General features: G+C 42.0%; 1 protein-coding gene across 3 annotated transcripts in view; it reads left to right on the top strand.

The window, feature by feature from the left end:
- Positions 1-14241, top strand: part of LOC148871507 (Leucine-rich repeat protein kinase family protein) — a 39888-nt gene that overhangs the window by 14377 nt on the left and 11270 nt on the right. For all 3 annotated transcript variants that reach the window (XR_016107404.1, XM_088970700.1, XM_088970701.1), the window contains exon 7: positions 240-351. Coding sequence is in view for 2 of the 3 variants with exons in the window: in XM_088970700.1 (XP_088826826.1) it covers positions 240-351 (112 nt within the window). In the remaining variant the exon portion in view is untranslated. The remainder of the gene's footprint in view (positions 1-239; positions 352-14241) is intronic.

Below are 14241 nucleotides of genomic sequence, written 5' to 3'. Positions count from 1 at the left end.
ATTGTGCTTGATATTATCCTGTGGACAAGGAACATGTTCAACAATAATGCATTTTCAGATGTAAATTCTTGGATATGTTATAGATGTTTGTTCTGGTATGAAGAAAATATCATGGGTAAATGTCCTGTAATTCTGTAATCAAGTCTAAGAATAACAAGTTTAATTTATTCAAAGTACTTCTTTTGTGGCTTTCTCTTCCCCATAGATATCCTAATTAATCTAATTCATACTTATTGCAGGATAAGACATGAAGATAAGATTGATGTTTTTGAGTTTGGAGTAATCTTGCTGGAAATTGTTACTGGAAGACCAATCACATCCCAGCATGATGTGGATGCTCTTAAAGATCAGGTAGATGTTGTTTCCTTCATTATCAGTTAATTCTTTTCTAGCAACACAATTTTCTTTTGCTTATATATGTATGTATATGATAAATAGATAGAATGGAAAAGAAATAAATGGAAATAAGACCTAGTTTATATTAAGGAGCTTTGTCTTAGCACAAATCAATGACAAGGGAAAGTTTAATATGATGGTATTCTGTATGAAATGAAAACCAATGAGGAGCCATTTTCTACGTTTGAAGAATTTGATGTTATGTACAAGGGGAAAGACAGAAAGAACGTGTGTCCATTCAGTAATGGAAAATTTTTGCAAATCAGTCTTTAACTTCATTATGGTTCTTAATAAAACTGGTTTTGATGATGTTGGTTCTTCTTCTTCTTCTTCTTCTTTCTTCTTTCTTCTTACCTAGAACTAATCTAGGGCTAATCGATCTATTCACAACAGTCTCTATGGATGGTGGTTTGGTCCAGATTCAGAACAGGACTCCACTCTGCAACGAGATTGAGCTCAGTGAAGGAAGTGTCTTAATTATACTCTTAGGGCTCCCTTTCAATCTCTGGTGTGAACCAACTATTGGAAGCACCGCACAAATGCTGGGGGGAGTTCTGTTGGAGGTTAATTCACGAAGCTTGCGTGCCCTTGAGATTTGTGTTGCCGGAGTTAAACCAGATTATTTGCCTCACTCTGTTCAGGTTTGTGCAGAAGGGATATGGTATCGGGTGTGGCTGGCTTCAGGAGCTGAAGCGTCACTATGGGGAGGAGGTTTGGAGGTAGAAGATGAAGCTGATGGAGCAGGGAGAAGGACACATGGAGATGGAGGAATGGGGGAAATACTGACATGGAAAGAGAAATAAAGAAGGAAGCTGAACTTTCGGCAGGGGAAGACTAAGCGACAAGAAATCTAATTAAGGAAATTAATTTAAAACGGTTTGAATTAAAAAGTAAAGAAGGGGGGATGGGTTTTCTTACGCTTACGTGGCCAAGAAAGGTTGTGGCTTGGGTGCGTTAGGCTGAGTTGTGGTGTCTGAACCGGTCGGGGTCAGGGGTGGCTCAGCAGTGGGCCAGGATAGGAAGAAACCCGACCCACGTGATAACTTAAGTGATCACGTGGACCGAGGTAAAGCTAAGGAGATAATAGACGGGAACTCCCTGCCCATCTTCTTCTTCTTGGGCCAACTCGAACGAAAAGGCTTGCAACGACAGGAACAAGGCGGAGAAACCTCTCTCTGGTGGGTCCCTCTCCAGGGGTAACGGTCCAATACCACTCGTCTAAGAGGCCGAGCCCACGATATACGAGGGATAGGATGGAAGAGAGGGAGGAAGAGGATGATGGTTGGGTCGACTGTAGCTTGGATGAGGAGGAAACAGATGACTCTGATGATAGTTCAGAAGATGCAATAAGTGTAGGAAGTGTAGGCAATGAAGGTGTGTGTGATGAAGATCCTATAGAAAACATCAATCTAGGAAGGTGGTTTCAGATGCAAGGGGAAGGAGAGCAACAAGCCGAGATGGTTGAATGGAATGTCAGAAAGGGGGAGGAAAATAAGACAGAGCAAGGCCAGGTAGATGGGGGGGGGGAATCTTCGAGCAAGAAGGAGTAACCCTCCTCTATTGTACCAAGATGTGCAAGGTACTATAAGGGTAATGAATTAGGACAACTTGAGGCAGAGTAGGAAGTTGTTGGACAAGGAGAAGTAGCAGGGTATAGAGAGTGATCACAGTGATGGCCGTGTGACGGGATTGGCTTCTCACCACCCCAAGGGGACAGATAGGGATTAGTCCTCTGAACAGGGAAAGGAGATTGCTAACATCAGTCCTCACTCCTCTCCACCTTCTCGCCCAAACCCAGGTAACCAAGTGAAGTCTTTTTTTGTTACTAATGAGTGCTCAATGTCTTTTGTTCCAGATTCCTGTCTCAGCCCTGATTTGAGAGCTAATGTTTGCAAAACCACTCTAGCAGGAAGTACACCCATGGAGAAGGGGATGAAGGATAGAGAAGGGTTAATGGGGGAAGTGAATAGTGTTAGACAGTGTATGCCCTTAGCTCCAATAAGAATGATGTACATTATGACATTTAATGTAAATGAATAAAATACATATTTGATTCATGTTATTATGGTGTGTTTCTATGTAATACCCTTAAACTGGACATTTATGAGACTCGTGTTAGTTTAGAATCTTCACAGCCGTTGGATAGATTTGGGGAGATTTATCTTGCCAAGGTTGACTCTGATGTGTTGGTTGGGGTAGCTTGTCTCAGCTGCCAGGGTGAGACCTAAGGTACATGCAGTGTGGGTTTTCTTGAAACCCTGAACCAGACCGAAATTCCAATATTGCCCTAGACCTTGGAGATAGGTGGGCAAAACTAGAATGTTACACCTGACCCCTAGACTCGATTATGATACTACACTAGGTGTCGGATTGGGTTGTCTTTGATATGCCAATCAGCGAGATCCTTAGAGGGGGTCAAAACCTGGGTATGTTGGGATAGTCCGAGAATTCATCTGAGTCGGTGATCATAGTGACAGGATCAGTGTTATGGGCCCGGGCGTAGGATTTCGTCACGGGTCGGTCCACGGGGAGAACCTCTAGTTTCCCCTTGCCCCTCCCTTTGCGTGCTGATTCTATCGTGGTGACCTAAGGGGTGATTTGTTCAAGAGATCACCCTAACTCTCCTTTACTCTTCTCTTTGACTGAAATTTTGGATGCCTTTATTCAATAATAGTGGCTCCTTAAATAGGAGATTACAAGAGTCTTGCTCTTAGGGAGACTCCTTGCTGAATAGGGAGATCTCCAACTCTATCCTGATAAGATAAGATTGATAAGATAAGATAAGTCTCTCTTAATCCTAATCTAATAAGATAAGATAATCTCTCTTAATCCTAATATAATAAGAAAAGTCTCTTAATCCTAATCTAATAAGATAAGATAATCTAATCTACTAACTTAATAAGATAAGATAAGAATAACAAGATAGTCTAATCTAATCTGCTGAATGGATAAGATTGTTGTTGCCGAATTGGATAGGATGAGAACACCTAAGACTGTTGCTGCCGAATTGGATAGGATGAGAACACCGGATCCTTGTTGCTGCTGCTCCCAATACGCGTCCACATCAATCAGCCCCTTTGTCGGACAAAGTGAATGATCGGGGATGCACTCTCTCTAATGGAAACCAAAACTGCCGGCAGTTGATTTTAGCCGTTGAAATTTGTTTTGAAAAATAATATATATATATATATATATATATATATATATATATATATATATATATATATGTAGTATAAATACACATATTATGGTTTCAAAATGTTTGCAAAAGGTTTTAACTCCTGAAATCCATGTGAGTAGAGAGTGTAGCACTGTACCTTGCAGTCGAGGGAGAGGTCCTCTCTTGTCGGGTAGTGTTTGATCATTATGGGTTGAGAGGTTAAGTGTAAGACCATTGAGGGTAATAACTGATGGGCTAATCTTGCATCTGCCCACAGTCCTTGGGTTTTTATAAGGTGGCTTGACCCAATGACCATTTAGTGTAAATGTTGGGCCCATTAAGAGCCCATGGTGATGGACTCAAGGGTTCACTGTCTCCTACAGTGAATTCGGCCAGGCCTTGTAACAAGAGGCTGGGCTGAACACATGTGGCTGATGTGTAGATCAATGTTTGGGTCCCACGCCATACAAGGATAGCCAATTGGGCAGCAAATTAAGAGGTTAAGTGAGCACATAGACTTAATGGGCCTAAAGCCCAACTCAAACTGGCTTAATAAGATTAATTAAATGAGGGCGGTTCTGGGATTTGGATTAACAGATAGGATAAGGGATTATCCCTATCCACTTGAAGAGTCCAGATCCAAATAAACATTTGGATCAGGAAACTCCTAATTTGATTAGGAAGGCTGATCTTTATCTACAGATAAATAAGAGATTATCCTTATCTCTTAAAGAGAGTCCAGATCCAAATAAAAGATTTGGATTAGGAAACTCCTAATAGGATTAGGAAAACCTTTCTTTAAGGCTATAAATAGCAGAGCAGGGCGAACCTCTATATACAACAGATAGTCTGCTGAATTAAGAGAGTTAGGAAATGGTGGGAAGGGTGTCACCCTTTAATGGAATGGGAAGGTATGAGGTTTCACAAAAAGCTCCAGTTCTTGAAAGCAAAGATCAAAGAATGGAATCTACTGGAGTTTGGCAGAATTGAGGAAAGAAGGAGTACATTGATGGATCAGCTAGAGGACTGTGTGCTTAAGGAGGAGATTAGTTGGAGACAGAAATCTCGTTGTAAATGGTTGAAGGAGGGAGACAAAAATACAAGTTTTTTTTTCATGCGGTAGCAAATTGGAGGAGGAAGAATTCTATTTCTAGGTTGGAAGTTGAGGGCTCAATCCTCACTCATCCGGAGGAGATAGTAGGGGCATTTATAGATCACTTTAAATCCCATCTTTAGGAGACCTTTAGGTGAGAGGGTTTGATTGGAAGGTTTGGATTGGCCAAGTATTGGGGTTGAGAACAAAGAAAAGTTGGAAAGGAGGTAAAGGAAGTTGTTTTCTCCATGGAGAGAACAAAAGCTCCGGGATGAGATGGATTTACAATGGCATTCTATCAGGATTGCTGGGAAATATTGGAAAAGGATTTAATGATAGTGTTTGATGAGTTTTATGGGAGGGGAGTGATTAATCTTGGGTCGTACTCCACTTTCATTCCTCTGGTCCCAAAGAAGAAGAATGCCTTACACCCAAAAGATTTCAAACCTATCAGCTTGGTTAATAGTTTGTATAAGATAATTGCAAAGGTGTTGTCTCTAAGACGAAAGCTAGTACTACCTACCATTATTGCACCAAACCAAGGAGCCTTTGTGAAGGAGAGGCAAATAATCGATCATATTCTCGTTGCAAATGAAAGTTTGGAGAATTTTAAGAAGGGTAGGAAGAAGGGAGTGGTTTGTAAGTTGGACTTAGAAAAGGCCTATGACTTGGTTGATTGGGCTTTTCTAGAGGAAGTGATGGTAAATTTTGGGTTCGGGGGAAAATGGTGCAAGTGGGTCATGGGACGTTTTAGGAACTGCCACTACTTTGTGTTAGTAAATGGGATAGTGGTGGACTTTGATTTTGGTAAGAAGAAAGATCTCGATCAAGAGATGAGAGGAGAAGAAGAGAAGAAGGAAGAAGAAAGAAGAAGATGAAGAGAGGAGAGAAGAGAAGGAAGAGGCGAAATATTTAGACCAAAAACATAAACTGGCGGTGCCCAGGATTTGTATTTATAAGTTAGGGCGACTACATAAAAATTAAAAGGTTAAAATAACAAAAGTGCCCCTACGATACATAACTAAGATTTCATCACTCCCCCTCAAGTTGGGGCGTAGATATCAATCATCCCCAACTTGTCACAAAGATTATAGTGCCGCATGGAATTTAATCCTTTAGTAAGGATGCCTGCCAGTTGTTCCTCAGAGCTGATGTAGGGAGTACAAACTTCTCATTTTTCCAAATTTTCCCTGATGAAGTGTTTGTCAACCTCTATATGTTTAGTTCTATCATGGAGAAATGTTAATAGCAGCCTTATTGTCACAGTATAATGGCATAGGATCACTGAGAGGAAAGCCCAATTCACCCAAGAGATTCTTTATCCATAGAAGTTCTGCCACAGCATGAGACATGGCCCTATATTCAGCTTCTGCACTCGATCTGGCCACCACACTTTGTTTCGTACTCCTCCAAGTAACCAAGGTTCCCCCAACAAAAGCACAATAGCCACTAGTAGATTTTTTGTCATCCACAGAACCAACCCAATCTGCACCAGTGTAAACCTCAACTCTCATATGCCCATGTTTTCCAAACAGGAGTCCTGTCCCAGGGAATTTCTTCAAATATCTAAGAACTTTGTGTTGTCTCCAAGTGTGTGGCCTTGGGAGCATGCATAAACTAAGGACTCCCACTGCATACGCAATGTCAGGTCTTGTCATAGATAGGTAGAGAAGTCTGCCCACCAATCTTTGATACTGCTTTGTATCTGTTATGGGCTCATCACTGCAATCCCCGAACCTGTGGTTTACATCCATAGGAGTGTCACCAGGTTTTGCTCCAAGATTCCCCGTATCTTTTAGGAGATCAAGAACATATTTCCTTTGGGAGACGACCCTGATTAGAGTGGGCCACTTCAATTCCAACGAAATAACGTAAAGGCCCCAAATCCTTCACTTCAAATTGGGTGGCCAAGAATCTCTTCAATCTTTCTATCTCTGAGTCCCAATCACCGGTGATAATAATGTCATCAACATACACAATTAAAGTTGCCATTCTTCCTTGCTCTCTCTTCACTAAGAGTGTGTAGTCAGACTGGCACTGCTTAAAGCGCATCTCTTCAATCTTCGTATCTTTGAGTCCCAATCACCGGTGATAATAATGTCATCAACATACACAATTAAAGCTGCCATTCTTCCTTGCTCTCTCTTCACAAAGAGTGTGTGGTCAGACTGGCACTACTTAAAACCCATCTGTTGAACTTCATTGTGGAACCTACTGAACCAGGCCCTTGGAGACTGTTTTAAACCATACAAAGATTTCTTCAGTCTACATACTTTCTACTCATCTCCTTTAGCACGAAAACCCGGAGGTTGGATCATATACACTTCTTCTAAGTCACCATTCAAAAAAGTATTTTTAATGTCCAACTGATGAAGTTCCCAATCTAGATTTGCTGCTAAAGAAAGGAGGACTCGAATAGAATTCATTTTTATTACAAGTGCAAAGGTTTCTGCATAATCAACTCCATACACCTATGAAAAACCTTTCGCAACTAGCCGGACCTTGTACCTCTCCACTGTGGCATCTGCCTTATGTTTCGCAGAGAGTACCCATTTGCACCCCATAGGTTCCTTTCCTTTAGGAAGATCTACCAGCTCCCACATGCCATTTTTGCGAAGGGCATTGATCTCCTCCTTCATTGCATTTGTCCATTCAGGAGCAAGTAAAGCTTCTGCAACACTCTTAGGAAGGGAAACACTGTCAATAGCAGAGAGGAAAGCATGGAAAGAGGGTGAAACATGCTCATAGGATAAGGAAAGGGCCATCGGGTGGTGTGTGGTGCATGATCTGACACCTTTCCTCTTAGCAATAGGAAAATCCATGTCACAATTAGAAGTATCAATATCAATGGGCTCAGGGATGTCAACTGGAACAATAGTACCTAGATGCGGTGATTGATTCAGCTCCTGAGAGTTCAATGGCACAGGTTGCACAACTTCATGATGCTCTGTATCTATTGAACTTCATTGATCACGGCCTTGACTTTTGTACCGCTGTCTACGAAAGACCCGAAATGGAGGGGGGTCAGGAGGAGAAGGCAACAAAACCTATCTCTGTTTCTCCTCACTTGGACTTTCCCCCTGAGGAGAAGCAATAAAAAAGGCACATCTTCAAAGAAAGAAACATCCATAGATACAAAGTACTTTTTGGAAATAGGGTCAAAGCAACGATAACCTTTTTGGGAAAGGGGATAGCCAAGGAAAACACAAGCAATGGCTTTGGGATCTAACTTACCACGGGTAGGTGATAGATCATGGACAAAACACTTAACCCAAAGACACACAAAGGGATAGGAAACAATGGAGTTGTAGGGAAGATGAGTTGATGAGGGGACTTGTACTCCAAGAGACGAGATGGCATCCGATTGATAAGATAAGCCGCAATCATAACAACATCCACCCAGAACCTTTTTGGAACATTCATGTATATCAACAACCCTCGAGCAACCTCTAAGAGTTGACGATTCTTTCTCTCTGCAATCCCATTTTGTTGAGGGGTTTGAGCAGAAGAACTACGATGAATAGAGCCACAAGTTTCAAAAAATTCTGTGAGGTCACCATGAAAGTACTCTTCGGCATTGTCTGATTGGAAAGTTAGAATCTCCGTTTGAAATTGTGTGTAAGCCATATGTTGGAAGGCTTTCACAAGTTTAGGAACTTCGTCTCGAGAGTGCATAGGGTACACCCACGTATATCGAGAGAAGTCATCAATGAAAGATATGAAGTATCTGTAGCCATGCTTTGTTGGAATATTTACAGGTCCCCAAACATCAGAATACACAATGGAAATTGAAACATCTGCTTTTTTATTACATAAAGAAAATGAAGTTCTACAATGCTTGCTTAGTTGACACACTTGACGCTGAAAATCATTAATAGACACAGGCTTAAACAATTATGGAAACAAATACTTCAAGGACTCAAAAGACAGATGACCCAAACGATTGTGCCACAAAGTAACTTGACTTTTATTTGACTGACTCAAAGACTCTAAGGCCACAAGACCAACTCTATTCTTCAGCACATAGAGGCCATTCACCATGTTCCCTTTACCAATCGTCCTCCCGGAGGCCAAATCCTGAAAGACACAAGATTGAGAAAAAAAGGTTACTGAGCAGTTCAAAGAGTGTGTATGCTACTAATAGATAGCAAATTAATAGGCAGTTTTGGAACATGTAAAACATCTAATAGGGGTAAGCCAAATGGCAAAGGTATAGATCATCGACCAGCAATGGAGGAGAAGGATCCATCAGCTAACATCACTTTATCTTTGCCAGAAAGAAGGGTGTATGATTGGAAAAAGGTTGACTTACACGTCATGTGATTGGAAGCACCAGAATCAATAATCCATGGGGATTCAGAGGTATCGGTAGACACATGGAATGCAAAAGCTAAGTTACCTGAGGAAGAGGCAAAAGAGGTTGAAGGAGTGGGTCCAGAATCAGTTTGTGTGAGGGCCCTACCATATTGCTCCAAATGGTCACGAAAGGCAGTGATAATATTTTCCTTGAGATCAGACCTAGGGGGGCAATCTTGAGAGTTCATAGTAGTTCCTCCACTCTGCAACTCATGAGAGGCCAAGTTAGCCGAGGTGAACCTTTTCTGATTTGGTTTCTGGTTCTGTTCTTGTGCTGATTTCTTATTTAGGTCTTATGCCCACTTCGGTTTGCCATGCAATTCCCAACATGTCTCCCATGTGTGTCGGGATTTCTGACAATGAGAACACCACAATTTATCCTTATCATCAACCCTTTTCTGATCATCTCCCTTTCTTGCTGAATTGATATTACCTTTTGTGGCTAAGGCAATGGTCTCCCCCTCGGGAGGATTCATGGCAGATTTCCTACTTTCCTTAGATTGAACCAACGCATACACCTCTTGGACAGAGGGAAGATCCTTGCTGCCCAAAATTTGAACTCAAATGGGTTCATATATGGGATTAAGTCCCAACAAAAAAGCAAACACCCGCTGCTGTGACACTAACTGTTTGTAGGCTTTGGCATCATTTTCACTCTCCCAGTCAATATTCTGATAATAATCTAACTCTTTCCAGATAGATGTGAGGGAAGAATAGTAGGTGGATAAGCTTCTTTCCCCTTGTTTACACATTGCAGTCTCGGCTTGCAATTGATAGATTCTAGCATAGTGCCTCTGTTCGGAGTAAGTTGACCTTGCTTGTTCCCATATTTCCTTGACTGTTTCAGTCCACATAAAGTTCTGCTTCACTGATGTTAGCATAGTAGTCAAGAGCCATGACATAATCATGCAGTTTTCCTGGTCCCACTTATCATATTCAGCCGTACCAGTCCTAGATTCCTTCACTTTTCCATTGATATACCCTGCTTTACCCCGGGCTGTGATGTACAGCCGCATCTCCTTAGACCATGTCAAATAATTTTTGCCATCTAAGGGAGTAATGGTCGTTGGAAAGCTCATGGAGTCAATACTGTTGTTCATTCCTCCTTGGTTAAAAGAGGTTCCAGAGGTTGCTGAATCTTCAGAATTCATGACCGATGCTTACTAAGACAACAACAGTCCCTTCACTTCAGTCAATACATACAAATGGACTACACAGTCCTTACTTTAAGTTTTCTGACAGTTAGAACACAATCACAACCCTTGCTGCAACACACTCTCATTGATCTAACAGGCCTCTCCAAGGCTAATATAAGCTGCAAGCATCAGTACTCTGCTGCTGTACCAGCCATCTGAACAAGTTCACAGGTGTAACAGAATTCTCCAAGGCTAATATAAGCCACAAGCATCAGTACACGGTTGCTGTAACAGTCAACCAAACCAGGTCACTCATGACCTACAACTAATTCCACAAGTTCACAGGTTTCTGGATCACCCAACCCACAAAGAAGGGGTTAAACCTCCCTTATACCATTCGGTCAAGGCAACCCTCAACCTGTTCTTGGTACCAGCACCAAGAACCAAAGAAAAAAAGGTTTAAACAACCTGTCCAAGTTCAGTTCAGGTGGTTTCTGGATTTTCCAGTCCAAGAATAATAAAAGAGAATAGAAAAAAAGGAGCTGCCAGCCTCTTGGAAGGACTCAACCAGTCATCAAGAATTTTCTGCAATCACTTCAGTTGATTTCCGCCCAGAACAGGAGAGGGAGATCCAGCCGATGAGTTCTCAGGTCCAGAACAATCTTCTGCAATCACTTCCGTTGAGTTTCTGCCCAGAACTGGAGAGGGAATTCAGCCGATGAGTTCTCAGGTCCAGAACTGACTTCGTTTCTTCATTCTCAGTCAAGTGAATACAGAGGATGTCATCGACCAAAAAAAAAATTACAGAGCACCAACCTGCTCTGATACCATGATTTCGGCAAGAAGAAAGATCTCGATCAAGAGATGAGAGGAGGAGAAGAGAAGAAGGAAGAAGAAAGAAGAAAGAAGAAGAGAGGAGAGAAGAGAAAGAAGAGGCGAAATATTTAGACCAAAAACATAAACTGGCGGTGCCCAGGATTTGTATTTATAAGTTAGGGAGACTACATAAAAATTAAAAGGTTAAAATGACAAAAGTATCCCTGCGGCACATAATTAAGATTACATCAGACTTCTTTCCAACTTTAAGGGGAATAAGACAAGGAGACCCTCTCTCCCCCTTCCTGTTTACCCTGATGGTAGATGTGATGTGCTAGGAAGATTGATATAGAAAGGGGACTTGAGGGAATTGATAATAGGGTGGAGATTGGGAAGGGAAGGGGTTCCACTTACCCATCTACAATTTGCAGATGATACAATCCTTTTTGGTGAGGGAGGGGACTCAAGATGGATTAGAAATTTGAAATTGGTGATACAACTCTTTGGAAGGATGTCCAACCTTAGGTGGATTTTGAAAAGAGTTGTGTAGTGGGTGTGAACTTGGAGGAGAGGGAGGTTAGGGAGTGTGCAGATTTGCTCAATTGCTCTGTCTTGAGGTGGCCCCTTAATTACCTAGGCTTACCCCTAGGAGATAATCCTAATAAAGGTAACTTTTGGAATCCGGTGGTGGAAAGATTTGAGAGAAGACTTGCCTTTTGGAAGAAGAATTATTTGTCTCTTGGGGGTAGGATCACCCTTATTAGGGCTAGCCTAGCCAATTTGCCGGTTTACTTCTTGTCTGTGTTCAAGGTTTCAGTAGAGGTGTCCAATAGGTTGAATAGTTGATGAGAGACTTTCTTTGGGAACTGGGAGAGGAGAGAAGGGATCATAGAGTGAGTTGGGAAGTGGTAACTAGAAGCAAGAAGTTAGAAGGTCTTGGGATAGGGAATATTAGGTTAAGGAATATGGCTTTGTTGGCAAAGTGGTTATGGAGGTTCCCTTTAGAGAAGGAGAAGCTATGGGCTAGGATAGTGGTTAGCATTCGTGGGGTCGAGGACAATGACTGGGATCCTGGAATTCTGGCAAGGACTACAAGCGCTTCACCATGGAAAGTCATTCATGACCTACTTTCTGTTTTCTCCTCTCTAATAAGGTATGATCTAAATTCAGGCAATCTTGTAAAGTTTTGGGAACAAACTTGGGTTGGGGATATCCAAGGGATACAGATTTGGATAGCACCATAACCTTATTGGGTATCCTTGAAAATGTTTTCTTGAGCCCTTCTAAGGAGGATGCTAGAATATGGATTCCTTCCTCTTCGGGCTATTTTTCTTGTGCCTCCTTTTTCCAAAGCTTAACTCAAACCTTTTAGTTCCATTGGCTCTTCCTTCCCTGTGAAAGAGGTCTGGTGTAAGCCTATTCCCCCAAGGGTTGGGAGTTTTTGTTAGGAAGCCTTCTTGGAAAGATTCAACACTGGTGATTTGCTTCAAAGAAAAAGACCCAAGATTTGCTTATCCCGCACTGGTGTATTCTCTGCAAAGCTGATGGGGAGACTGGTTATCACCTTTTAGTTGCTTGCTTTTTTGCCAAAACAATATGGGAATGGGTTTTTTCTCTTTTTGGGAGGAGAGGGAACCCCCCTATGTTTGTGCAAACTCTGTTTTATTCATCCTTCTTCAGGTGGTATTTGAGAAGAGGAAGGGCCATGTGGAGGTGCATAAGGGCTGTTGTGTGTTGGACATTGTGGGAAGAAAGGAATTCAAGGATCTTATCAGATAAGGAGAGGAGTATTGGAACCGTAATAGAGGTGATTCACTTAAGGGCAGCACAGTGGTTAAAGACTTAAGATCTTCTTACTGACTTTACACTGGATGACTTGATGAGAAACTGGAAGGAGATTGCTAATGCTGCTCAGATTAGAACAGGGACTAGTCCTTCTTGGACCTCCCCCTAATGGTTTTGTAAAACTGAACTTTGATGGCAGCAATAGAGGGAACCTTGGACAATCTGGTATTGGGGGAGTCTTCAGGGATGAGAAAAGGGTTATTTCAGCTATGTTTTCAGGCCCTATAGGGGTAGGTCACTCCCTCAGGGCTGAGATTTTTGTGGTTCTGGAGGGAATAAGAAAGGCAAAGGAGTTGAATACAAGGAAACTTGTGGTTGAAGGTGACTCGCAGGTGGTAGTAGGATGGCTACAATAGGATAAGGGGGGGCTGTGGAACTTCAGCAATGAAAATAAAAAACTACAAGCGGCTAACAAAGGAGATGGAAGTGAAGTATAGCTGGGTGAAGAGTTCTGTTAAACTCTCTTGCAGATGGGTTAGCTAAGCAAGGGGTGGTTCGGGATCTTTATTTTGGGCAAATTTGTAATTTCCTCTTTCGCTTTTATGGGGGCTCCTGCCCAACCCGGGGAGTTAAGAAAGTTTTGTAGAGAACACTGAAGTGGGCTCCACAGCTACGGTCCCACTGTGTTCGTAGGGTAGAAGATATTCTAGTCTGCCTAGGGTTAGCTATTGGTCATTTAGTTGTTATTTATTTCAGTCTTTGTTTTACTCTATTTGTTATGTAAAAACTAAGGGCATATCTGTCCTTTCCATGTAATGAGCATAACCTATAAATATTAATTAAAGTGGCGGCGGCAGAACATTAAGCTTCTGCTCCTCCTTTCAACCCTTGTGTTCTACTGCTTCTCCTCCCTCTTTCTCTTCTCTCCTCTTTCTTTCTTCTTATCTTCGATCCTGAGATTCATTAGGGCTCAAGACTGATAACAGTCCTGAACTTCTAGTTGGTATCAGAGCTAAGTTCTCTCATGTGAGTCTAGTCCAACCGACCACATGAGAACCATCTAAGGCTGGAAGCTGAGAAAGCAGAGTTCGTTGACTGGTTCTTGGAGATCTCTAGAGGATTAGCAGCTGTTTGAAGAAGTGTCACAGTTGTAGCAAGTTGGTGATCAGGAAGAATCAGAGAAGGCTAGGGTTCGGGTAACCTTGGTAGGCAGCGAACTGCATTCTACTGTAAGTTTTTACTTTCTGAGAGAAGTAACATCAGAAAAGATAGGTTGGACCTATCCAGTTAGGGTGGCCGAACTACTCTAGGGTTTTATCTCTCTATTCTCTAGGGTTTCTCTAGGGTTTTGTCTTATCCCTACGGCAAACCCTAGTATTAGGCCGAAACTTGTGATCTGATTCCTGCGGCATACCCTAGAATTCTCCTCAACATTGATCAGTTTTAGGGTTTCATATTAACCCTAATACAAACCTTATCCGTACGGCTCTTAGGACTGA

The sequence above is a fragment of the Nelumbo lutea genome, chromosome 2, assembly GCF_056320005.1.
Source record: "Nelumbo lutea isolate HS-2025 chromosome 2, American lotus-T2T, whole genome shotgun sequence".
Classification (NCBI taxonomy): Eukaryota; Viridiplantae; Streptophyta; class Magnoliopsida; order Proteales; family Nelumbonaceae; genus Nelumbo; species Nelumbo lutea.
This window is presented reverse-complemented; position numbering and strand designations above follow the sequence as displayed.